This window comes from Myotis brandtii, unplaced genomic scaffold, assembly GCF_000412655.1.
Source record: "Myotis brandtii unplaced genomic scaffold, ASM41265v1 scaffold196, whole genome shotgun sequence".
NCBI lineage: Eukaryota > Metazoa > Chordata > Mammalia > Chiroptera > Vespertilionidae > Myotis > Myotis brandtii.
In genome coordinates this window covers 4,055,802-4,081,086 of record NW_005357311.1, presented here as the reverse complement: position 1 = coordinate 4,081,086, position 25,285 = coordinate 4,055,802, and the positions used below count along the sequence as shown (strand labels likewise).

Below are 25,285 nucleotides of genomic sequence, written 5' to 3'. Positions count from 1 at the left end.
GGAGGAGGAGGAGGAGGGGGAGGAGGAGGAGAAAAGAAAGAATGATAGGCAGTAGTGACATAAAGAGGTAGGATCCATAGAACAAAGGGCACACTTTTAACAAATGTTTGTTAAAAAGGGCACACTTGCAGGCAAGACTCAGGTTAATATCATTGTTAGCTTTCTTTTAGTCACCAAGTTCAAGACACCCAACCAGAACTGGCCCATGGAGAAGAGTGTTTGGCCGTCCCTCTCACAGCTGTCTGGTATACTACATGGACTCCGCTGTCCTTCACGTTGCCCATCAGATTGGCCTGGTTTTAGGCTTTCAGATAAAGAATAATTTAGGAATTATTTTACACTTAACCAGATAAGAAAGCATAAGTTAACTGGACAATGATGGGACTAGAAAAGGGAACACAAGAAGCACTTTTGGAAATTAACTTAGGAAACTCATTCCTAATAACCAATGTTTGATAGTGATTATCTGCCCTTCTCAACCACTTCTTCAAAGGATGAATTTGGTATTTCTGGTTGGAAAAGCACTTTAGCTTCTCATTGCTTCTCTGGTCTTTTCCTACTACGTTTGCTATGTTTGATTGTAGTTTTATAAAGATAGGCCTTGCGAACATGTGTGGCATTTGCTGTTTAATGTGTAGCTCTGGCCAAGATATGTGGATAAGATGCACTTTTTTCAGACTTTTTTCCTTTAATCTTCCAACAAAGATTGGTCCCAACTTTGCATGCACTCCTTATGTTATCCAAATATCTTTGCCAATCTTTTCACATGCTATTTTTGGCCAGTATTCTACTTGAAAGATCAATGAAAAATATGCTTTTTTGTTTGTTTACCATCAAAAGAAAAACTGATGTGATTGAGGTTGGCTTTATCAGCTCAAGCATTTTTGGATGACTAGATCTCCAAATAGCTGTAGGACTCCATTTAAATCCTATCAGGTTTTTTTACAGCTGAAATAGGAACCCTGAGGTCATTTCCAGGCTAACCCTGCTGCCTAATATGTGAGAATGTCCTCATCACACCACCCTCTCCCAATTATTTTTAAACTCAGTTCTTCAAAGTAAAAAAAATAACAGAACTATAGAAGTAAACATGCTAGAAGTTCCCTTTTTTTCTTTATCCTTCGTAGGAATGGCATTTTTAAAGATGAGCTTGTATAGACATTGAACAGTCTCCACATGGGAATGAATGATTTGATTAAATGTTACTTAATTTCTTAGTTCCTGGGAATTCTGCCTAAAGCTGGAGATATTCTTCACTGTAGGTTTTATACCTTCTTTGACTACATAGAAAGAATGGCTCAAAAAAGCAGAGGGAATAAATGGCATTCTCAAAATAGTTACTTGATTGTATAGGTGTTTGTGTCACAGAGGATACTGATGTGTTGAGAATGAGGAATTAGAAAAGAATGTTGAGATAAGGAGGAATGTGTTAAAGCAGCATCTTCCTATGGCCCTATCATTATATTCATTGATGCAGTTTCTTGGTTAAAATCAGGTTTCGAGTACTGCGTTCATATTGCAGCCTAAGGAATAGGATTCTGTATCATCTGTACACAATGTTTTCTTCATTTGCATTTATATTTAGATCAGCAAGGGTTAAACTGAATACATTTAAGCAAAGATGATATTTTTAACTGCTTTCAATATAAAATTATGGGGACAGATTCTCATGGATGTGCATTAAAAAGGGAAAAAAATAACTTTATTCCAAGGATACAAGTAGAATTTTGACTCAGTAAATTATTTTAGCTTCAGAGGTAGTGTTCCTCTCAGCACAATCTCTTCTCTTTAACTATCATTCTTTTGAGCAAATATTTACAGAGAACGGAATTATATTTCTAGCTTTCCAACAGCATGTCATACATTGAAATATTGATGGGACACAGTTAGAAGTTGGGCCCTCCGGACTTGTATTGTGTGGTGGCATTGTGCTACTATCATCAGGAGATTCAATTTTTTCCAACCCCCAAGGTCCTGTCTGTACTTGTTTACAGGTCATCTGGAGAGTAACTAGTATGTGTTCAGCGGCATGAGTGTTATCACAGTAACCTTGGCAACAGAGCTAGCTCTGATTTCAAAACATCACATGCTGTATCATAAAATTAGATAACGGAATTGACATTTAGCTACATGTCTGTCATATAAATTAAACCCTGAGAATCATTTCCTTTATAGTCACATACCTTAATATGGAAAGAGAAGGCACCAATTAGAACAATTTTATACAAATACATATTACTCCACTTTTAAGTGCTAAATACATTTCCTCAATTCTTTCTCTATAATATTGAAACTCGAATATTGCCATATTATTCTCACACTGCTGAAATTCATGGTGGCTTTATTTTATGATCAGGATGAAGCTTACAGCAGAGCTACATCAGATATCCTATATAAATAGGATTATGAATAATAGAAAACTCAGCTCCTGAAAAAAATGTAAAATTCAAAGCACTCTTGGCTTTACTGGGTACTGTTATTTATGCTGATTAGAAGTAAGACTGCACAGAATATTCTACTAAATCAGAATCCCAAAGACAAGACATGCTTCCCTTTCATTTATATATTTATGAATATTTTACACATTTTCCAGTATCCAAGAATCTTTGATAATATCTTTATTTCAAGGACACTACACATGCAGATTAATACATTTATCTACTTTGAGTCCTAGGTCCTCTTTTGTGATTTATAAATATTTTAATCTCAGCATTTTTCTCTATATTTGCTCTGATCTGTTGCAGTTATATATATATGTAAATGTAAAGAGTTAACTTGTGATTTACATTTAATGTAAGCACCCTGCAGTTTTCTATCTTGCAAATGATTATTTTTAGAAATTTTATGGTTGCCTGGATATATTTGTTTGTCTTTATTGATATGTAGGGGGGAAAGCTCATTAATGATTTAAAAGAAGGTGTTTTGATTAAATTTATTCCTAGTATTTTTTGAAGCAATTGTGAATGGGATTGTTGTTTTAGTTTCCCTTTTTCATAGTTCATAATTAGTATATAAAAATGCAATTGATTTCTGGATATTTATTTTGTATCCTGCTACTTTACTGAATTCTGGACCCTTGAATCTCCTGCTCAGGTGGTAAATATTTGAGGCAGGATTTCAATATATGTTTCTTTCAGGTCCCCATGGAATGTTAGCTCCTGCTCTTTGAACTAGTTCCTTTCTAATTTCCAACATATATAAATTTCCCTTCATTTATTTTGAACTAAAAAAAGTAAAAATTAAAGATGGTGTTTTGATTAATCAACTTGATCTTTCTCATTACATAACAATAATCTAATAAAATTATAAGAGTTTATTTCTGAATTTAGCTGCAAGATAATCTTGAATCCTTGGGCATAAGTTTTCCTATTCCTTATACTCTTCTGCCTCAATGTTCTCAAAGTCATCATTGAGCCTGTTTCAACCTAGACTGATAGTTTATAATTCTTCTTAAACATACCTTTTAGCAACTATCTGTCAAACACCATAATGGAACAACTATCTTGTAAAACAGTTCTTTGGCTTCTAGAATGGTAAGTTGTTATATAAAAATGAAAGATCTTTATGTCAAAATTGACTATAAAGCAATTTTTCTTTTCCCCATCTACCTGCTATGTTTCATAAATAATATTGAGAAATCTGCTTCCAACATTTTCTCATCTTATTAGCCATCCATTTAACTCTTGCTATTTTTATGTTGAACACTACCTTCTTACCATATACCTGGTAAAGAGTCAAAATCCCTGCAGATTCAGAACCGGATAAGTGGTTGTGCTCTCCACTCACGTGCTGAAGTGGGAAGAAGGGTAGAAATCCTTCTGAGCATTTGCCACCTTGTACAGTAAATACCTTTTCCATTTTCAGTATTGTTTAAACTCTTGGCTTTATCTCATTGGGTTGAGTCATCATCACCTTTATGTTTTAACTGCTAAAAGGTAGTTTGTATTGTTTTCTTTTATCTTGAAACTATTTCTTGCGATGAACAGAAATAGTTCAGCATGTTGTGGTTCCAGGACTGAGTCAAGCTTGAGTCACCATCTATACTATAGAATAGCATCACTGGAAACTTGTCAATGCATAGGCATTCTGCAGTGCAATGTGGACATGAACTTGGGCTGTGCTGATGCTGGACTGTGGGGGCTTATCAGGCTCTTTGCATGACTCCAAGATGTAGTTTAATATCTAATCTCTCTCTTTTTTTAAAATTATGACATGATCATTGGCATTAGATGGATGGGAGTGGGGAGGAACTTTAATGATAAAAGAAAAAAAGTGAAAAGGTGATACAGTGTTGTTTGTTTTTTTATTTCCTTTTAGGTCTGATGTTGTGGTCCTCTGCTTTTCTATTGCTAATCCCAACTCCCTAAATCATGTGAAAACCATGTGGTATCAAGAAATCAAGCACTTTTGCCCCCGCACACCTGTTGTCCTAGTTGGCTGCCAGCTAGATCTCCGCTATGCTGATCTTGAAGCTGTTAATCGAGCCCGACGCCCTTTAGCAAGGTAAGCCAAGGGACTCGGTGTTTCTCTGTGCTGGCCAAATTAAAATGTGGAGATAGCAGATGTCTCTGTAGCCTGGTGTTTTGTTCTGTAACAGTCTTGAGACCCCTTCAACCAGCCATACGCTTTCAGTCACCTTATTCAGCATGAGGGTGCGTGTCCTGACCCTTCTCACGGTGATATCACCTCTTAGGTAGAAACCCATTTCACTAAATGGTTGGCCAGTGCTTGAAGTGAATTCTCTAATTATGACATGGTGTAGAGAAAAGTGCTTTGAAATTTGTAAAGTATTAAACAAAATGTTAGCTACTCATAATGTCATTCTTGAAATTATGATTATAATAAAGTTAACAGAGTGATCAGCACAATTTTTGGACCCAGGATCATCAGGTTCATACACGTATGCATGTCCAAGGGTTATAATCTCATTTTCCTCAATCCAGCCTCTGAGAGTATTTCATTCTGAAAATGACAGTGTCCGGCTTTAAAAAATCATATGGATCTATAGTTGCAAAACAACATTTTTTTAAATGTTGCTAGAGGTTATGTTTTAATGTGTCACAAGTTTAAAAATCAACTCAAAGGCGAATTTTAAAATGTGGATACCAATTTTGGGGGGGGGTGGCAGTAAGAGTTTTTAAAAACCTATGCTCCTTCAATATTCCCTTTATAAAAATAATTTTATGTGTTTTATGTTTAAGTGCATTTTTTTCTGAAGAGCATATCTTTTCAAAATGCTGATATTAATACCTTCTTTCAATATTTGCTAATGTGCTTGTTACAAAATTTTATGTGGATACAATTTTTTATGCTCTCACAACAAAAGCAAATGTTACTTTGTTTAAATAATTTCTGATGTTCTGGGTACATTTTGGATATATTTTCTGAAAAGATTTCATGGAAGGTTTTCACAATCCTTCTGTTCCTAAATAGATGGCCTCTGAATTGAATATTAGAAGCCACATAGAGCACTTTGGTGAATAAGAGACTGCCCGGACCTCAGAACTTCCTGTATAAAAGAATAGATTAAGATGATCAGGCCTTATAACCGTGGACATGTGAAGGACTGGGGGAGAGTTACAGAGCTCTAGAGGACGGGGAGGGGACAAGCCCTTCTACAGAGCAGTAATGAGATTACATAAAGGAGGTGACATTTGAGCTAAACCTTGAAAAGTGTCATCCGTTAGTGATCTTCCAGCCAGGCCCAGAACAAGGAGCACAAAATGCCCACAGAAACAAACCTTGATATTCCACTTTCTTCACTACACGTCCCTTCCACTTTTGCAGCACCCTGCAGTTTCTCCTCTTTTCAATCCAGGTCTTCAAATCCAAATTCTACCTAGTGTTATCTTATTTCCCCTAAGACTAGTGCCTGTCACTCACATTACCTTTGATATTGAAAGCCAAATGTTTATTTAGGAAGATAAATTCTAATAGTAGGTCTCAAAATCAAGTATGCATTTATAACAGATCACATCTTACCTATGTTCTGGAATCCATTTGTGTCTTTGCTGTGGTTATGCTATAATCACAGAACTATCCCATTACACTGCTTCCAAAGGTCTGGCCTCCCTGGGTTTGATTAGATTGCAGATTGGTCTCATGTGCCAGCCCAAAGGATGTCGAACTTTGTGGAATCAGAAGAAAAAAAAATTTTCCAGGAACTCTGTGGAACCAGAAGGCAAAAAAAATTTTTTTGTTAATTCTTACCTGAGGATATTTTTCTCCATTGATTTTTATTTTTTTTAATATATTTTATTGATTTTTTACAGAGAGGAAGGGAGAGAGATAGAGAGTTAGAAACATCGATGAGAGAGAAACATCGATCAGCTGCCTCCTGCACATCTCCCACTGGGGATGTGCCTGCAACCCAAGTACATGCCCTTGACCGGAATCGAACCTGGGACCCTTCAGTCCGCAGGCCGACGCTCTATCCACTGAGCCAAACCGGTCTCGGCATCTCCATTGATTTTTAGAGAGAGTGGAAAGGAGGAAGGGAGGGGGGAAGAGGGAGAGAGAGAGAGACTAATGCACTTGTCTAGGCAAAAATGTGATGAGGTCCTGACTAACGGGAGTGAAAGAAAAAAGAAGGTAAAGATGTGAAAGAAGATTTACAAATCTAATTACTGAGAACGTAATGAGCTTTTAGATGGGGACCACTTAACTAGTTTGGAACTAGGGAGTTCTAGACTCTAATTGCTTAGAGTTCTCTCAGCAACTTGCAAATGTGACTTTAGGCAAACCCTTTAAACTCTCTGCCTTCAGTTTCTTTAGAATGTAGAATGAAAATAATACCCATAGGGTTATGGTGAGGCTCAGATGAGAAAATGAATATGGACTCATTTTAAAGTTATAAAGCAAAATTTAGTGGTGATGAAGATGATGATGGTGGTCACAATGATAACCGCTAACATTTATCAAGCATAGTGGACCAGGTACTATGCTAAGCATATTATCTCATTTAAACCTCTCAACACTCTTTGAAGATATAGGTACTCATTATTATTATTCCTCTTTTAGAGATGGGAGAACCAAGGCTTAAAGAGATTAAGTAACTTTCCCAGGATCAAATAGTTAGTAAACGGCTGTTACTTCAGTTATTGTGGTTACTACTGAGAGCATTTTTTTCCTATAATCCTAAGTTCTTTATATTTAAAAGACTTGAAGTTGGCAGTATATTTTTTTCAAGAGCCTTTTTAAAAGTTTTAGTAGGCCCAGCCAGTGTAGCTCAGTGGTTGAGCATTGACCTATGCACCCGAAGGTCATGGTTTGATTCTGGTCAGAGCACATGACTAGGTTGAGGGCTCTATCTCCAGTGGGGGACATGCAGGAGGCAACCAATTGATGATTCTCTCTCATCATTGATGTTTCTGTGTCTCTCTCTCCCTCTCCCCTCCTCTCTGAAATCAATAAAAAATATATTTTAAAAAATAAAAGCTTGAGAAGGATTTTAAATTATGATTCAATTGGGTCCTTAGGGAGACCCTGGCTACTACATTATTTTTCTAAAATAAAGCCAATAATAATTTTTAAATATTCTATTTCAGGCCCATAAAGAGAGGAGACATTCTGCCCCCTGAGAAAGGCCGAGAGGTTGCAAAGGAATTGGGCATCCCATACTATGAGACGAGCGTCTTTGATCAGTTTGGAATCAAGGATGTGTTTGACAACGCAATCCGGGCAGCGCTGATTTCCCGCCGGCACCTGCAGTTCTGGAAATCCCACCTCAAGAAAGTTCAGAAACCTTTACTTCAGGCACCGTTCCTACCTCCAAAAGCCCCTCCACCGGTCATCAAAGTCCCAGAGTGTCCCTCTACGGGGACAAACGAAGCCGCCTGTTTACTGGACAATCCTCTGTGTGCCGACGTCCTGTTCATCCTCCAGGACCAGGAGCACATCTTTGCACACCGAATATACCTCGCTACCTCCTCTTCCAAATTTTATGATCTTTTTCTAATGGAATGTGAAGAAACTCCAAATTGGAGTGAAGTTACTTGTGAGAAGGAGAAGCAGAGCCGGGATGTCCAGGAGCAGGCATGGAGTGTTGTTGACCCAGATGAGGAGCAGGAGGAGGATGCCCCAAGGACGCCTCAGGCTGACCAGTGGGAGTCCTCCAGCCAGAACCTATCCCAGCAGGAGATTCTAAAGCTGGAAGCCGAGGGCTCAATCCCAGAGACACAGACACTGGCAGGCTGGAGTAAGGGGTTTATTGGCATGCACAAGGAAATGCAAGTCAATCCCATTTCAAAGCGGGTGGGCCCCGTGACCGTGGTCAGGATGGACTCGTCGGTCCAGTCGGGCCCTTTCCGGACCCTGCTCCAGTTTCTTTACACGGGGCAACTGGATGAAAAGGAGAAGGACTTGGTGGGCCTGGCTCAGATCGCAGAGATCCTGGAGATGTTTGACTTGAGAATGATGGTGGAAAACATCATGAACAAGGAAGCCTTCATGAACCAGGAGATTACGAAAGCATTTCATGTCAGGAAGGCCAATCGCATAAAAGAGTGTCTTAGCAAGGGGACGTTCTCAGGTGAGCAGGGCCAGTGGCCAAGTCCTGGATGCCTTTGATGCGTTTTATCGAACCGTAGTCAGACATGAGCAGAGGAAAACATAATTGTCCCTAACATGGATGAGTACTTACGTTTTCCCACATGCCAAAGTTACATGTATTTACTTATATAATTCTCATCAGACTTAAGGGCTACATATTATTATGTCTATTTTTCAGATAGGGAAACTGAGGGACACAGAAGGTTAGGTAACTTGCCCATGGTTATGCAGGTAGTAAAGGTAGACCCTGGATTTGAACCCAAGCTGTCCCCCGAAGTGCCACAATATCACAATGCTTCCAAGGATGCGTCAGGTTATCCCTGAGCCTGAGCCCGAGCCAGTCAGCTTGATGCTCACAGTTCTCCTTCAGGATTCCTTCTTAAGCAACTCTGTTCCCCACTGACCCTTCAGCAATTACTCATGACCAAAAGCAAAGACCTCTTGTCCTGAGGCAGTGAAATCCTTGAGGCAATTTTGGTGACCCCTGCATTCCCACCAGGGGTGCCTCATCCCTTTCCACCCCCTCTTCTTTTTTGTTCTCACACTCCTTTCTTGTTCCTTCTTTGTCTTTGACAAGTAAGCATATCTGCCCACGGTGTCCTTACATAATTGCTTAAGCACACTGGTGGCCTGTATCCAAGATGGGTTACATGCCCATGTTTGTACTATCTTCTATCTTGTACTATTTTTGTTTTGCAGTTGTCCTCTGTGTGTGTGTGTGCCTGTGTGTGTGTGTGTGTCATTATTACATTTTGACTTCCTAACTTCTGATAATATGTATACTTCATTTGTGTCTTCATCTTTCATAATGCCTGTCATGATATATACATTTAGTAAGTGTTACTGAGCCTGTTCATAAATTTTAAAACTTATGCGTAATATTTACTCCAAACACTGACCATCATGATATAAAAACAGTCTTGAAAGTTAATGGGAAAAAATGTTCAAAGCTGCAGCAAATTAAACAGTGGGCCTCAAAGTTCATGAAATCACGCTCTCCTTACTGCAGAAGCATAATGAGCAAATACAGTGGGGAAGCCTCAAGTGAATTCTGTTTAAGGGGGAAAAAGCTATAAAATACAGTTTATGGATAATTGGAAATTTTTTAATATGAACTAGATAGTAGATGATATTAGGGAATTATTTTTAACTAGAGGCCTGGTGCATGAAATTTGTGCACTGGGGGGGGCAGGCGTCCCTCAGCCCAGCGTGCCCCCTCTCACAGTCCTGGAGCCCTCAGTGGATGTCCTACTGACGGCTTAGTCCTACAGACTAAGCCACAGCCTGGCAGCAGAGGCTCGGAGCAGGCACCCCGGGTGTGTGTGTGTGTGTGTGTGTGTGTGTGTGTGTGTGTCCCCACTGGGGGCCTGCCCCCAGCTGCATCGGAGGCTCAGAGCAGTCGCCCCATGTGTGTGTGTGTGTGTGTGTGTCCCCGCTGGGAGCCTGCTCCCAGCCACACCGCGGAGGCTTGGAGCAGGCGCCCCTCTATGTTTATCTCTCAGGCTCCTAGCCACGCCTGCGTGTTGTTCTCTCCCTTGAGTGGCAGCCAGGGCTGGCTGGAAGCTTGGCTTCCTCCATTGCCGGGGGCAACCCAAGCCTCCAGCTCTGTGGCCGCTGCCATCTTTGTTGGGTTAATTTGAATACTTGCCCTGATTACCTGGTAGGTGTAGCGGAGTGACACCAATCTGAATGTTTCTCTTTTATTAGTGTAGATTTTCTTAGAAGTAATGATATGATTATGTTCTTAGTTTTAGAAACTCGATAAAGTAGGAATGAAGTGTAATACTATCTGTTTTATAATATAATTTATATAATAACTTATATAAATTATATATACACATATAGCTGAAGCAAACATGGCAAATATTAAGTGTGATAAATGAATTGTTGTATTATTCTTACCACTGTTATAATTTTTTGAAGTTGTTCATAATGGGGAAGAAAAAAATATTCCTCTTTTATGTGTCTTTATGGTTTAGAGAAGTTGTGTTGTGACACTGTGTGTAAATGCTTACTCCTTAATCCTTGGAGAACATGGAGGGAATCGGGTGTGCCACAGGCGGGACACAAAATCACTCAATAAAGCTATGGAAGAGAGAGGACAAGAGACGTAGATGGATGAATATGGGTGCAACTCTCAATGAGGCTGACTCATGGTGGTGTTTCCTCAATCCCTGGGCAGATGTGACATTTAAGTTGGACGATGGAGCCATCAGTGCCCACAAACCGCTGCTGATCTGTAGCTGCCAGTGGATGTCTGCCATGTTCGGGGGGTCATTTGTGGAAAGCGCCAACAGTGAGGTACGTGCCTTCCGAAAAGCCTAAGTGAGTGTTCATGAACGTGCATGTGTATTTGTATAAAGTGTTTTATTAGCCAGATGACTTTGCTTCTTTAACTCCTTCCGTGAAATAGTTCCTTAGGCAGTGCCTGCGTGTCAGATCACCCTCTTCTTCAATCTGCAATTGTGAGGAGCATTGATTATTGTTCACTTGTTATGTATGAGCACCTAAGTGCTTTCCATGCCTATCCTTTCATCCCCACTGCTCTCCTCTCCCCTGAAAACATGATCAGCTGTACTTTGTAACAGATGTCTCCAGGCATATTATCAAAAGCATATATAAGAGGGACAGAACCTGTCTTTCCAAAGTTTAGGACAGTGAAATGTGTCTTCAGTCACTTATGTCCTAGGCTCAGCTCTGGCCCTAACCAGAGAGAGGACCTCAAGAAGCCACCTCCTTGTGCCATTGTCTCCTCATCCGCAAGATGAGGGATGCACTGGATTGCCATTGAGGTCTCCTTGAGCTATGACTCTCTCTGTGGCTCTGCCCTAACTTGCCTTCTCTGAGAGTTTGTCAACAGTAGGGAAACAGTAATACAGCAAATGGTTACTCCTCTGAACACATCTCTCAAAGTGCTTAGGTCTAGTGGAAGCCCCTGGGTTAGTGTCAGATGCTGGCCTTCTCTCCAAAAGAGGGGCACTCTTTAGAGCAGAGCAAGTTGTACCTCAGAGACCCTATATCTGCATCTTTTTACACACTCAGTTGGAAAATAAATAAAAATTTCATTCAAACACTTCTAACTTTAGCCTAGAGGTGAGCAAGCATTTTTGTTCAGTTTCGCAAGTATTTTTAACCACTTTTTTTTTAAGAAAAAACATGGGGACACCCCATCAAGATGATTGTCCTAAGAGGCTTGCTTTGCTTATCTCAGCTACTCTCAAACTTTAAAAAGAAATACAGAAAACAATGGCTAACTTTTGGAAAGGGTTGCTCACACCAGAAATCTGAGCGCTCCCATTGTGACCCAGGAGCCTGCATTTGCATCCCCAAGTAGGGAAACAGAATCCTAGAATCACAAGTTGGGATGGCCAAGACTAGAGAGGTCACTGGGCCACCCCCCTGCCTCCAGAACAAACTGCAGCTGCTGCTAAGCCAACCCCCAGCAAAAGGCTGTCTGCTGTTTGGAGAAAAGCATTGAAACTATCCTGACGACCTCTCCTGGTGTCTTTCAGCCATTGTAGATCAGGAGCTTCTCACGTGTAACAAAGAAAACGTCCCCGTATTGTCAGAGGTGTTCTGGGGAGTTATCATGGAGACCCCTGTAGCCTGTGGAGGCCACCCAGTGAAGGAGCTGCGAGGCTCACATCCCAGCTCCTACTCTGCAAGCTTGAGGCCTTGGGCCAGTGATCACCCTTCTGAGCTCCAGTCTCCCTATCTGGAAATCATGATAATAAGCCATAGTGTGGTCATGAGGTGTAAGAATGAATACGTGCAAAGCACCTCATCAACTTTACATAATGGTAGCTGTCAGGAGTCTTATTTTGATGCCAGCAGTGTTGATGCTATTCTTTGTCTCTTCCAAAAAAAAATGTGAGGAAGCCACTGATTAATAAAACTTCATCCTAAAGGCATTTCACTGACTTCAGTACTCTCTAGATAAGAAGCCCAGAGGCTCGCTTCCCTTCTTTCTCCAGCTCAATGCAATGTGTGCTGATGGTGCTGTAGACGCCTGAGATTAACCCAGCAGGGAGAAGCTGATCAAGGTCGGGGACCCAGGCACAGAGGGACACTGTGGAGCTGACCTCACAAATGCTAATCCCCTTTATCCCTTCCAAGAATGGATTGTAATTGTCTCCAGATTAAAATGTGCAGGAGAGGTGACCAAAGCAAAAACTTGACAGCAAATGTGAATGTGCACGTATGCGGCTGTTCAGTAGCCTCCCCTGGAAATGGCCACCTGTTGAGCACTCCCCTAGAAAGTGAGGGTTGCTCACCACTTAGAGCTGTAGCTAAGGCTAATAACAGGTATGTTTTGATCCAACACAGCTCAAAAGACAAGGCCCTGGAACCAAGCAACCAAAGGTCTGTGCCGAAATTCCTCTAGCCAGTGTATGACGAATGCCACGTGCACAGGCATTCCTGCCCTTTCCTGCTCCTTCTCTTTATATCCAGTATAGACTGTGATCGTTATGTTGTGTTGAACTCCTGTATCAGCTCGACCTTGGGCAAGTGGCCAGCCTCTCTAAATCTGTGTCCTCATCTGTAAAATGGGGATAACAGAGAAGGAGAGAACCTTCTTTAAAGGGCAGGCAAGGCAGGAGAGTGTGTGCGTAAAGCATTGAATTTGGTGTCTAGAACATTTAAGAATCGTTAGTGACCATTATCCAACTAGAGGATTCTTGTTAAATGCTTTCTAATGAGGAGTTAAAGATCTTTGTCCCCTGAAAGCCCTAAGTGAAAGCCCCCAGTTTCCTTCCTGGTAGAGGTGCTTTTGGGGGTAGGGAAGAGCACTCAAGCGCCCAGTAAATGCTCCAGGGTTGATTTGGGTCCCTATGTGCACTTGGGATTTGTCTTTTTTAGGCCACCTTTTAACTCTATTTTGTCCTGTGAAAATCTGACTTCCCAATACAAAATTCAGCCTATTTTTTGGCATTAATAGAATTCACATGCATATTCAGAAAAGAATAAAATGTGCCCATTGATGTTCCTTTAACTTTTTTTGTCATTTAATATTTAAGAAGACACTATTTTACTTAAATTTTTCTCATTACTTTTAATACAGCAGTAAGCATAATTCTCTCCCCAGAGGTTCGCAGCAAATGGTTTATTAAAAATGCATGCCAGGGTTGTAGTAAGCAATGCTCTGGATCTACAATACTTTCTCATCCTCTAGGAGACTGTCTCTAATTATAAGCCTAATAGTTTGAGCTGATCTTTGCAATTAAAATTTTAAACCAACTAAACTGGAATATGGAATGTTATTTAGGATAGCATTATATTCTCTTTTATTACTCTCTTTTTAAAAGCTACATCAAGCAGGTACAATGCAAAATTCTTAATTCCATTTCTTATGTCACTTTATATTATTTTTTAATTCTATAAAACAGTCTCTCCATAGTTAATCAGTTCCATTGTAAATGTTGAAAACACATGAATAGGCTTTAAAAAAAAACAATGAACTATGAGGGGAAAAAAATGTGTGCTCTGAAAGTGTTTTTAGTTTATTCTTATTTGCTGGTTACTTCCAAAAGTCCCTAACATTATTTTCCAAAAAGGGCCATCACTTCAAAAAAATATTAGTACCATTTAGCAAGAAGGAAGCAACACGTCACGAATGATTACAAATGTCAGAACATTCCAAAGACATTGAGAGTTTTGGGGGCTGCTTGCTGGACTCTGCCATCTCTTAGAACCATGACTTAGAACAGACTCTTACAAAGAAAAACAAAAACCTGCTAAAGTAATCTGAATATTGTGAAAATCCATGATATCAGTGAAAAAGGAAAAACCTCAGATATCATTGATTCCAAATTTCTCCCCATAACAGATGAGGCAACTGAGAGTCATAGAAGGTGAATGATTTGTCAAACATCATCCGGCATTGGAGTGACATCCCTGGCCTGCCCCAGACTCTTGCCCTGTCCTTCAAGCCCGTATTTTTAGAAACAGCAGACATCCTCCCCTCTGAGAGAGCAGGGGTTCACAGGAAGCCCTTGGGCTTTTTATATTACCATCACTAACACCTTTAGCACTTGGCACTTTATAAAATGTGCACTGTACTTTCACAATCAAAATGGCTCCAATTTTAAAGTTTTACACTTAATTAGCCTTCCATTATCTAGAAAATTGTACTAATCCAAACACCACTTCTGAGAGAGAAATTTTGCCATGTGCTCACACATACAGAAACAATTCGGTGTTTAGAAATAAATCCATGTATGTATAAAATAAATGCATGTGTACATAAACATGTCTACCTGTGTAAGCATGCACACAAGTACAACCAGTGTTAGATTCACTGGAATAGCAATTAATTACAATACAAGGGCTTTTTATTTCAAAATAATATTAGTGATAGTTTCTACTTGCCAAGTTCTATATGTTGCAGAGGTTATTTGCAATGGTCACACTTGTTAAATCATGGATGGTAATAACCGACATACCTTATTTATGGAATAATAATTGTTTCCACTGACAATACCTGAAGGAAGCAGGGGAGATAATTTTCTAAATATCTCTAGGAATTTTATGAGCCTTTCCTTTCATGCATTAAGGGGAAGTTCTGTCTGAAATGATATTCCCTCTCTGAGGTGGCTGGTGGCTGTACAAGAGAATAATATAGAAGGTTGATATGCTTGAAAAAATTCTGGAACCACTAGAATGCATTCAACATGAGGAGAGAGAGAGAGAGAGAGAGAGAGAGAGAGAGGGAGAGGAGGGAAGAGAGGAAAAGAATAAAATTCGATATATAGTATAGATATAATTATATATAATTAGACATGTATATCTTTATATTATGCTGTAGAGAGGTTTATTAAATACCAGAATTAAGAAGTGCATAACTATCCTTTTGAACTCAGAAATCTAATTCTTAAAAACTAGTAATGAAAGATGTTATATGTAACCCAAACCTTTGCTTCCTTTGCCATGAGGGGTTTCCAATACTGCACAGCAGTTCTGAACACAGACGTTAGAATTATATTCCCTGGGTCCAAATCTCAATCACTACTCACTAGCTCTGTGACCTTGGATATGGAACTTAACCTCCCTAAACCTCAATTTCCTTATCTGTAAAGTAGTAGAAATAATCGTCTTTTCCTGTGAGGATTAAATTAGATACTGTGTGTGGAAAGCTTAGCACAATATCTTGTGCATAGGAGGCCTTTAATGGGGTTCATTTTTGTAATCATCATTTCAGAAGTAAACACCAGGGCCCATTTCATGTAGTTAGAGGCCTGCAGCAAAGAACAGCTGCTGTGCAGTGTAGATCCCACTGATCCATGCCCCACCCAGCCATCCAGAACTCCCTGGCTGCCTAGCAAACCCCAGCATGCATTCATATGGGCAACAGCTACAGGTACTCAGGAGGGAGATTAGGGGAACCCTGCAGGGGAGAGGTCACCATACCAACCAGCTATTCCCCCAGAAGTCCCAGGCGAAGGTTTCTCTGCATTCTCTCAATCTACTGGCACCTGGTAATGTTCCAGTAGTTCTGAATCTATGTGGTTGTGCCATAGGAAAAATAATTAAGTGTGTATATCATATTAGCATATATGTCGATAGAATGTTGGAATCAAGCCAGTCACTGTGGCAGCTCAGGTGGTTGCATATACTCTGCTTTGACATCTTAGAGATCTGGGCTCTACCGTGTGTCAGCAATAGTGTGGTTTGCAGCTCCCCCCACCCCCCACCCCCCACCCCAACACCTGTCATGTTGCTGGGAGATTTCTTTCCCCACAATAGAGTATTATAAGGTACTTGGCAAGGAGGACCCATAATGTCATCTTACATTTACAACCTATTTGTCTGATTTATAAATCCAAATAGCCATTTAAAAATTCCAAATCAGGCTTTGTCAGACAGCCCCACGCTTTTGTCATCTACAAATCAAACTGTTATGTTTAAAGCCATAAATAGTGAATGACTTCTATACACAGCCTCAAAGCAGGTGTTCCAGACTTGCCAATCTCGAATAACACAATTGGGATGTTGATAAGCAGTATAGCCTGAAATTGTGCCCACTGCTTTCTTCATCAGAACTCAGCTTTTCAAATAACATTTCAGGTGTATCTCCCGAACATAAACAAGATGTCAATGCAGGCGGTACTGGATTATCTCTACACCAAGCAGTTGTCACCTAACTTGGACCTGGACCCACTGGAATTAATTGCCTTGGCGAACAGATTCTGCCTGCCACACTTGGTTGCACTTGCAGGTAAGGCTGATGACTCAGGCCATGTGGTGTCTGACTGTCATATTTATCAAGTTCACATTTAAACAAAAGTAAGATTTCCAGGGACTAAAAGTTAATTTTTTTATCACCCAGTATAAGACAGTCTTGTACAGGATGATATGAACTGATCAAATGTATCAGACAGCCCAGTTCAATTCAACAAATATTTTTAAGCACCTCCTTGGTGGTAGGGACTGTTAGGTGATGCAAATATAAAAAGATGGATAATGCACGGCCGATCCCCTCATGGCCCATGCTCTCTGCACTCTACCTCATTTGTGGACCATGGAATTTGAAATAACACTGTTGTGTCCATGTCATCTTCATAATGTGTCCAGACACAGTCTTTAAGAAAGAGGCTATAGGAAGCAGTGGTTAAGAACATAGGCTACCCAGCCAGATTGCTTGGGTTCAAATTTTGACTGCATCATTTACTGACTTCTTACTTGACTTATCTGCTCTATCTCAGCTCTCACTCTCTTTAACATGGGGAAAATGGTATGCTTCCATGGAGCTGTAGGGAAGATTAAAGAGTTAAGATGTATGTATATATAAAGTCCTTAGAACAGTGTCTGGTCCTAGTCAGCATTATATAAGTGGTTTTCTTAAAGCTATTTTAGAAAATGTTCTGACATTGTCAAGATCATTTTGGGAGAAAGAATGAGAAAAAAAGGGAAACTTGGCTTAACTTCTCAAAATCTTATGTATCATTTGTAGATTTGTTCAGTGGGTAAGCTAAAGCAGGTCTAAATAGGACATAGGCATTCAAATACCTTCTACTTACATTTAAACCTTCAGCTTTATTCACCAGCAGTGTCAGTTAGCAAGCCATTTGGGTGTTTATCGCTACATTTAGTTTACTCCTGTTAACCATGAAAGCAGAGATAGTGCCTGTTTTGTCTATTGGTTTATCTTCTGCACACAGAAAAGTGCCTGAGGATGTTAGGTTCTCAATAAATATTTGTTGAATCATTAAGTGAATGTATGAGCAAACCAACCAGTCATGTCTGTGCTTTATATTCTGTCAGTGTCTTTAGGAAAAAGATTTATTTCTCTGTACTCCACATTTCTACTACATGCAACCAATAGGAGGTCAGAGTCCTCCCCTCCCCTGCCTTCTTTCTCAGTGAGATAGCAAGAGATAGTTGAAGCATTGCTAGCTGATATTTTTAAAATATATGTATTTAAGAGAGGAAGGGAGAGGGAGAGATAGAAACATCAGTGGTGAGAGAGAATTATTGATCAGCTGCCTCCTACATGCCCCACACTGGGGATTGAGCCCACAACCTAGGCATATGCCCTGACCAGGAATCAAACTGTGACCTCCTGGTTCACAGGTCAACACTCAATCACTAAGCCATACCAGCCAGGCACTAGCTGATTTTTAAAAAACTGTTTTTAACTAATACACCTGAAGTCATAGGTCTAAATGAGTATACACTACTTTTTAAATAGTAACTAGGAAGCAGTGATGGGCAGTGTCCTTTTTCAGAGGTATGAGTTCCAAACCACTTGGCTGTTTTTCCAAGTATTTGTCCTTTGAGGATAAATTTGATTTTTTTTTTAACAGAAGCAATTTGGAGCCAAATCCATTGAACAGGGTTTGTGACCAATCTCAACATAGTGTGATTTTTGCTTAAATATTAAGTATGGTGATGAAAACCTGGGACTGATTTCTTCATAAAAGAAACTGACCCAAAGAAACCCTTCCCTATGAACTATAGACTTCTCTGTTTACTTTTGTTATTAAATGCTATTATTACTGTTATAATTATTTAATATACTAGAGGCCCAGTGCACGAAATTCATGCACGGGGGGCGTAGGGGAGTCCCTCAGCTCAACCTGCACCCTCTCCAATCTGGGACCCCTCGGAGGATGTCCGACTGCTGGTTTAGGCCAGATCCCTAACTGCTCTCCCCTGCCAGCCTGATCGCCCCTAACCGCCTCTGCCTCAGCCCCTGCCACCGTGGCTTTGTCCAGAAGGGTATCTGGAAGCTGTCCCATCTAATTAGCATATTACCCTTACCCTTTTATTAGTATAGATGGCTTCCTAAGATGATTCCTCTAATCATTTATACTATTTGGTGTATATTGTTTAGTGTAAGGATAGAGTGTTTAGAATCTTGTTTAAAAATCATCTTCTGGGGTGAAATGCTTTGCAAGCCAAAGTGTTGAATGAATATCAAGGAATGGTGAGGTTACCTCAAATTAAAAAGCCCGATGACTTCTCTGGGAAATTTAGTTCCAAATAGCTCTTATTTTTCAAGCGAGCTGAGGAAGGGTGTGCCAAAGAAACCACTGAAATCTAGATAACTTATTGACCAGATAGAGGCATATTGACTAACAAGAATGTAGATCCAGAGCAGAAAGTAAGCATGATTCAGCAATATAGTGGATTAGAAGAACAGATGCAATGATAGAGATGAAAAAAACATAGTAACATCAAGGAGCTAGAAACATGGGGCCTAGACTACCCACTCCCTGTCAGTCCCAGAGGAAGGTGACAGCCTAAACGGAGGCAGGACAGCTCAGTCTCAGAACCACAATTTAAATTCAGGTTTGAAACATGGCTCACAAGCAGAAACAGTTCTCCCAGCTGGATTAGTGTTACTTCTGGCTGACAGTCATTAGAATCTAAGGGGTTGAGCAATATGTGGTCCATCTGCAGCTGTTAAGATAGACATATGCATTCACATTTTATTTTATTTTTTATTTTTTAAATTGAATTCAGAGAGGAAGGGAGAGGGAGAGAGAGATAGAAACATCAATGATGGAAAGAATCATTGATCAGCTGCCTCCTGCACACCCCCTACTGGGGATGGAGCCTGCAACCTGGGCATATACCCTGACCAGGAATTGAACCCTGACCTCCTGGTTCATAGGTCAATGCTCAGCCACTAAGCCGGGCAGCATTCACATTTTAATTCCCCATATGAACTCGTTCCTGTTACTCATTCTCTCCACTGTCAGAAAGTGTTGAGATTTGGAGCAAGGTGAGTGGGGAAACTGTCAAACAGGAAGAAACTAGAGAGTCTAGAGGATTCTAGAAAGGTGCTGGACTGTTTAGAGCAGCAGGTCCAATAGGATTTTTTGCGATGGTGGGGACGCTGTGCATCTGCCTTGTCCAAAACTCATGTGGCTATTGAGCACTTAAAAGTGGCTGGTTGTGGCTAAGGACCTGGGTTTTTCATTTCATTTAAGTTTAAATTAATTGAAACTTAAATAGTCTCATGGCCAGTAGTTACCATACTGGACAGCAAAGGTCTGGAGGAATCTGGCTCTTTCAGAAGTGCTAACTAGTGTCCTCAGAGTCATAGGTGCAATGACTGGAGACCAAACTCTGTACTGAAGGGCCGCACATCAGAATGGGCCTTAGGTTCAGTTAGGATGGCTGTTAGCGCTGTGCTGCATACTTCCTCCCCTCTTAGGCGGCCCAACACCAGACCCAACCCTCCAGGCAAGATGTCTGACTTGCAGAGGATGGTCTAACTTTCTCCTGTCCCTCTCTTCCCCAGAGCAGCACGCAGTTCAGGAGCTGACCAAGGCTGCTGTGAGTGGCGTGGGCATTGATGGGGAAGTGCTCTCTTATTTGGAGTTGGCCCAGGTTTGTAACAATTTGCTTTTCACCTTTTTAGTGTGTTCAACCAGTTCATTTAATGCTGATAAAACATTCCACTGTTGCATCTGTCTAAATAAAGATGTCACCACTGAGTCACAGAGGCCCCCTGTGTACACTGGGAAGATCTGAGAGTTTTACATTTCATGCACCATTCACCCCGCTGGGCTTCCTTTGAAAAAACAACAAGGACCTAACCCCCACACCAGCCCTATTGTCCCCCGAGGAACTAACTTTGCATGCAGGAGAATAACTTGGGGCCGTCTAGGGGAGGGATTTGTCTCTCCTTTGTAAAATTCTTGGACACTTTTTGGCCAAGATCTGTTTCTAGGATTCCATGAAGTCCCGCTAGGCCCCACGTCTCACTGTGGCTCTCCAGGGTTTTCTAAAATCAGGATTTGCTAACACTGATACTGTGATTCTGTCATCCCAATACACACGTGCACTAGGCTTTGGGACAGCTGGGTGGGACCCTGATCTGTTGCATTTTCTAATTCCATGGTATAAATTTCCCAGCTGGCCAATTTTAACAACATCAAGTCGCTGAATTCAGAGTAGGGAAGAAATATCCACAATTGTCTCTCCTGAATAGGAACAAGCCAACTTCAATATAGCACTATCTTAATCCTACTTTCAGAAAGAAATCTAATATCAAGAGAAATTGGAAGCACCAGCTAAAATTGTCCATGAGGTTGGGGTTGTCAATTTCAAGGAGTTTCTTGCATTAGTTTCTGAGGACTTTGGTTTTTCTCATGGCCTTTGTTCAAGGCCATGTGGGCCCCAGAAGAAGCCAGACTGTAGATTTCAGGGTCTCGTCTAATCCAAGAAACTTCAAGAGCAACAAATAGAATGGATGTCTGAGAAGGGATATAGACCGAAAGAGTGAGGGATGGGAGGAGACCTTTCATGTTTGGGAAGCTGTCATTTTTTGAGCATCGGGTCTTTTTCCGTCACAGCCACCTCAGTGTCACCTCCCTGAGCACCTGCTCAAAAAGGAGGGGTGAAGCGTTTGGATCCCTCCCATCATGCCCACACTGCCTGCTCTTCTTATGTAACCAAAGGACAGGTATAGGACAGTCACACATTCCACGGTCTCCTCTTTCAGATCTTTGGCTCAGAAAGCTGAGCTCTGACATGCGACACGGAGTATTGCGTTGCCCAGGCTTCCTTAAACAGAGATGACATCGCTGTTTTCTGGTGTTGGCTGGTGCCATTCAGAGGCCATGGCCACTTATCACACGAGAGGGCCAGGTGGTAGGGTAGGGGAGGGCAGGCGTACTTTAAACTCCTGATCTGATACAGTGATTATTTTTGGTGCACCTATCACAGGGGATAAGGGAGGGGTGTGCCAAAGGCTATACTTGGCTGGAATAGACCACAGCCAAAGCCAAGACAAGGTGTTTACTGAATTACTATACAGGCCTTTATTTCTCTCCCCCTACGGTGGCTTCCTATTTGTTTGTATCCCCACTTTATTAAAAAAAAGAGGCATACCCACTTTTGCTCACTTCCCTGCAGTTCCACAATGCCCACCAGCTGGCCGCCTGGTGCCTTCACCATATCTGCACCAACTACAACAGTGTTTGTTCCAAGTTCCGCAAGGAGATCAAATCGAAATCTGCAGGTGAGACTTCGGGGTCCCCATCCATCCCATTCTTATCTCCTCTGACTGAGTTGATATCCTACTTGCCCTTGAGAAGGAATATGCGCCACAGGAAGCTCATGGAGAAATTCTGGTGACTGGCTGGTGGTCACATACCCATGTGACATGACACAGGGATTGTAGGTTGGGGATTCTCTTTGGAGGACTTTGTGTTTGGAGGGGTTTGGGTGGAGTGGGGCTCACGGGGCCCTGCTGCAGAGCATGCTGAGGTGGTCAGCTCAGCCTCATCTAGGGAGGCAGGCGTAGGAGCAAGCTTCCACTATATCAAGTGATCCTGGGTTCCGGTTCTCTGCCCGGCTACATGAGTTTAGGGCAAGTGATTCTACCACTCAAAACTTCAGTGTCATCCAGCTGGCATGGCTCAGTGGTTGAACACTGACCTATGAACCAGGAGGTCACGATTTGATTCCCAGTGAGCCCACATGCCCAGTGGAAAGCGTGCAGAAGGCAGCTGATCAATGATTCTCTCTCATCGTTGATGTTTCTATCTCTCTCTCCCTTTCCCTTCCTCTCTGAAATCAATAAAAATATATTTTTAAAAAGGAAACAAAAAAATAACTTCAGTGTCACAATCTGCAAATGGTCTTAATATTGTTCCAGCACATCAGGTTGTGGATAATCATGCATGTGAAGCATTAAACAGAGAACCTAGCTCATAGAAGCAATCGATGCATGAACCGCAGGTATGATCATCCACCCCTTTTTTTCACCAGACAACCAGGAATACTTTGAGCGCCACCGGTGGCCCCCTGTGTGGTACCTGAAGGAAGAAGACCACTACCAGCGGGTGAAAAGGGAAAGAGAGAAGGAAGATATTGCACTAAATAAACATCACTCGAGACGAAAGTGGTGCTTCTGGAATTCATCTCCAGCAGTCGCCTGAGGAGGAAGAGGAGGAAAAGTCAGTAATCCATCACACCCTTTTGAAAGCACTACTGTACCATTAGTCTTATTATTAGCGATAAGCTGTAGGTCAGGTTTCAGGCACTGGTCTTCCTCCACTTTTGTGCATTTATCTGGCTGGGATCAAAGCACAAGCTCACCATCAATGAGCCTGGACAAAAGGGAAGTTGACAATGCTCACTGCATTCCTTCAACTTACATGTATATTTTTTGTTAGAAGGCTTAATAAACCTTAGTCCGTTTTGGGTGTTTTTTTTTTTTTTCTCGTTTCTTTTTATATAAAGGAAAAAAAACAATTCAGCTTTCATGTTGCAAATTCCAATTTGGAAGATATTTTTATATGGTCTCTTGTATTTTGTTGAAATGAAAATACTATGTATTACTTTATTTTACAGGCCACAAATTAACCATGAAGTCGCCCTGTGATTCTCTGTTCCCACACGATCACGGAGCGTTATTACATAATTAGAGGGTTAGCCTTTTGTTGTGAAGTAAAGGGTTGGAATAAAACTCCCCAAAGTGCAAGTTAGAGAGTGTTTAATCTTTGTTCTGCCGACTAACACTGGTATAATTACCAAGTCAACTCCAAGAACGTGTATTTACAATATTTGCCGTGTAAGTGCTAGTAATTATATGGTTATGTGTGCCATGTAAAATATAGTGATATCAAATCTTCTGTTGTTTAAAATGTCTAGTTTCAAGAGGATAATCTTTCTAATCATTAGAAGGGCTTATTAAATCCCAGCATTATCCAGGGCAAACTCACTGGTGGACCTGAATACAAAAGATACCATAAGAGTGTTGGTGTTTGGATTGCTGTATTAGGGTCTATGTCTCTCAGTATTCATTGATCTCGCCATGCTTCTGCATGCCGATTCTCTACTGACTTGAATCTAGTTGGGTAAGGGCAAGGGTCCCGGAACTCTGTCCCACCATCTGCAGGCTTGTCACATCTCACCACCAGAAACAAGCTTCCTCAGGTCTCTCACCTGTGGCCAACTTCACTTGTAAGACACGTATTTTTAATTCTTCCCAGGGAAAATCCATGTTGCTGCAGAAATAGGCTAAGGAAGGTGGACCACCCACCCCAGCTGAAATTCAGCGGGGCCTATGAAGGCACAAAGCTGGAGGCCGGGTCGTCTGGGGTCCCTGTGTTCTCCAATGTAGACAGGAATCTTATTCCAAGAGTCTAGGAAATGGTGCTATTGTGAGTTTGTTCTGACCCCTTGTCCTTCTGAGTTTTCACTGTTAAAATAGAAAGTACTGAGCCAGGAAGCTTTCGAAAGGCAGTCAATCATTGCTTCTCTGTGAATTAAAGTGTTGCAGCACTCATACAAAGCATTTTAAGGCCACAGCTTCATATCTGCCATGGGATGCTGTGTGGTGGAAGCTAGGGCTTATTCTGTTGGGAGGTCAACTTACTGATGCTAAAGGTTGTAGATTTGTGTTTTGTTTGGTTTTGTTTTTTTCTAGCTTTCAGAACTTGGAACAGAGAGAGTAGAGTCCAGACCCCAATGTTGACAGTCATGCATTTGAAAATCTATCCAGATTATAGATAGGCATTTATTACTGACAGTGGAAACACACCAGATACAAGAGTTTGGAGAAGCTCAGAAATGCATCATCCTTTCATGACAAGGGCTGGGGAGGGCGGGGGGGCGGGCAGTAGAGTACAGAGGGATGGCTGTAAATGCATCTGCTTTAAGTTTTCGTCAATAGAGTTGTGCATCATTAATGGAAGGAGAAGGGACACAGAATGAGAGGATAAATGCCAGGACTCAGGAAGAATCGGCATATATCCTGTCACTAAATGGTAGAGGCTGAGTTTTCAATGTGCAGTCAGAGTTGAACTTACACAACCAAAGCTCCCGTTTGATTGTAATCTTGCCAAAAACATAATGGACGTATAAATGAACCTGGGGTATAAGCAATAATATACACTAGTGTTATCAGCTACTCTAACCAAGTGGCTGGTTCATTTGGTTGACGCTGACTATGGCCTTTAACCATGATGGTTTGTTTTGTGTTTTTTATTTCACAAAAAGCCAATAAAATCGTTTAGCTATAAAATGCCTCCAGTTTGTTTTTTATTAAGGACTACCCTTATCATGAGTGTAATGTTAATAGCTTTTTAAAAAACTAAGGTGCTGGGTCATGGGGGTCTGGGTGCTCCAGTAACAAGGCAGCTGGGAGGACCGTCATCCTTGTTTTAGGCATTGCCAGCCATGATATAAATGAGGGGTCTGGTTCTTTGCTCTTGGCTAATACAGTTATGTCACTAGACATGGTGCAGCACTGGGAAAAACAAATGATGTCTCT

The 25,285-nt window shown here is 41.1% G+C and overlaps 1 protein-coding gene across 9 annotated transcripts in view; it reads left to right on the top strand.

Moving 5' to 3' along the window:
• Positions 1–25,036, top strand: part of RHOBTB1 (Rho-related BTB domain containing 1) — a 117,504-nt gene extending 92,468 nt beyond the window's left edge. For 6 of the 9 annotated variants that reach the window (XM_014538734.1, XM_014538736.1, XM_014538733.1 and 3 more), the window contains 7 exons: positions 4,318–4,503; positions 7,548–8,530; positions 10,733–10,851; positions 16,615–16,765; positions 20,300–20,388; positions 21,919–22,024; positions 22,777–25,036. In XM_014538734.1, coding sequence (XP_014394220.1) covers positions 4,318–4,503; positions 7,548–8,530; positions 10,733–10,851; positions 16,615–16,765; positions 20,300–20,388; positions 21,919–22,024; positions 22,777–22,946 — 1,804 coding nt within the window. In that variant the 3' untranslated portion in view covers positions 22,947–25,036. The remainder of the gene's footprint in view (positions 1–4,317; positions 4,504–7,547; positions 8,531–10,732; positions 10,852–16,614; positions 16,766–20,299; positions 20,389–21,918; positions 22,025–22,776) is intronic. The other 3 variants (XM_005865113.2, XM_005865115.2, XM_005865114.2) reach the window with 1 other exon arrangement.
• The last annotated feature ends 249 nt before the right edge of the window (positions 25,037–25,285 follow it).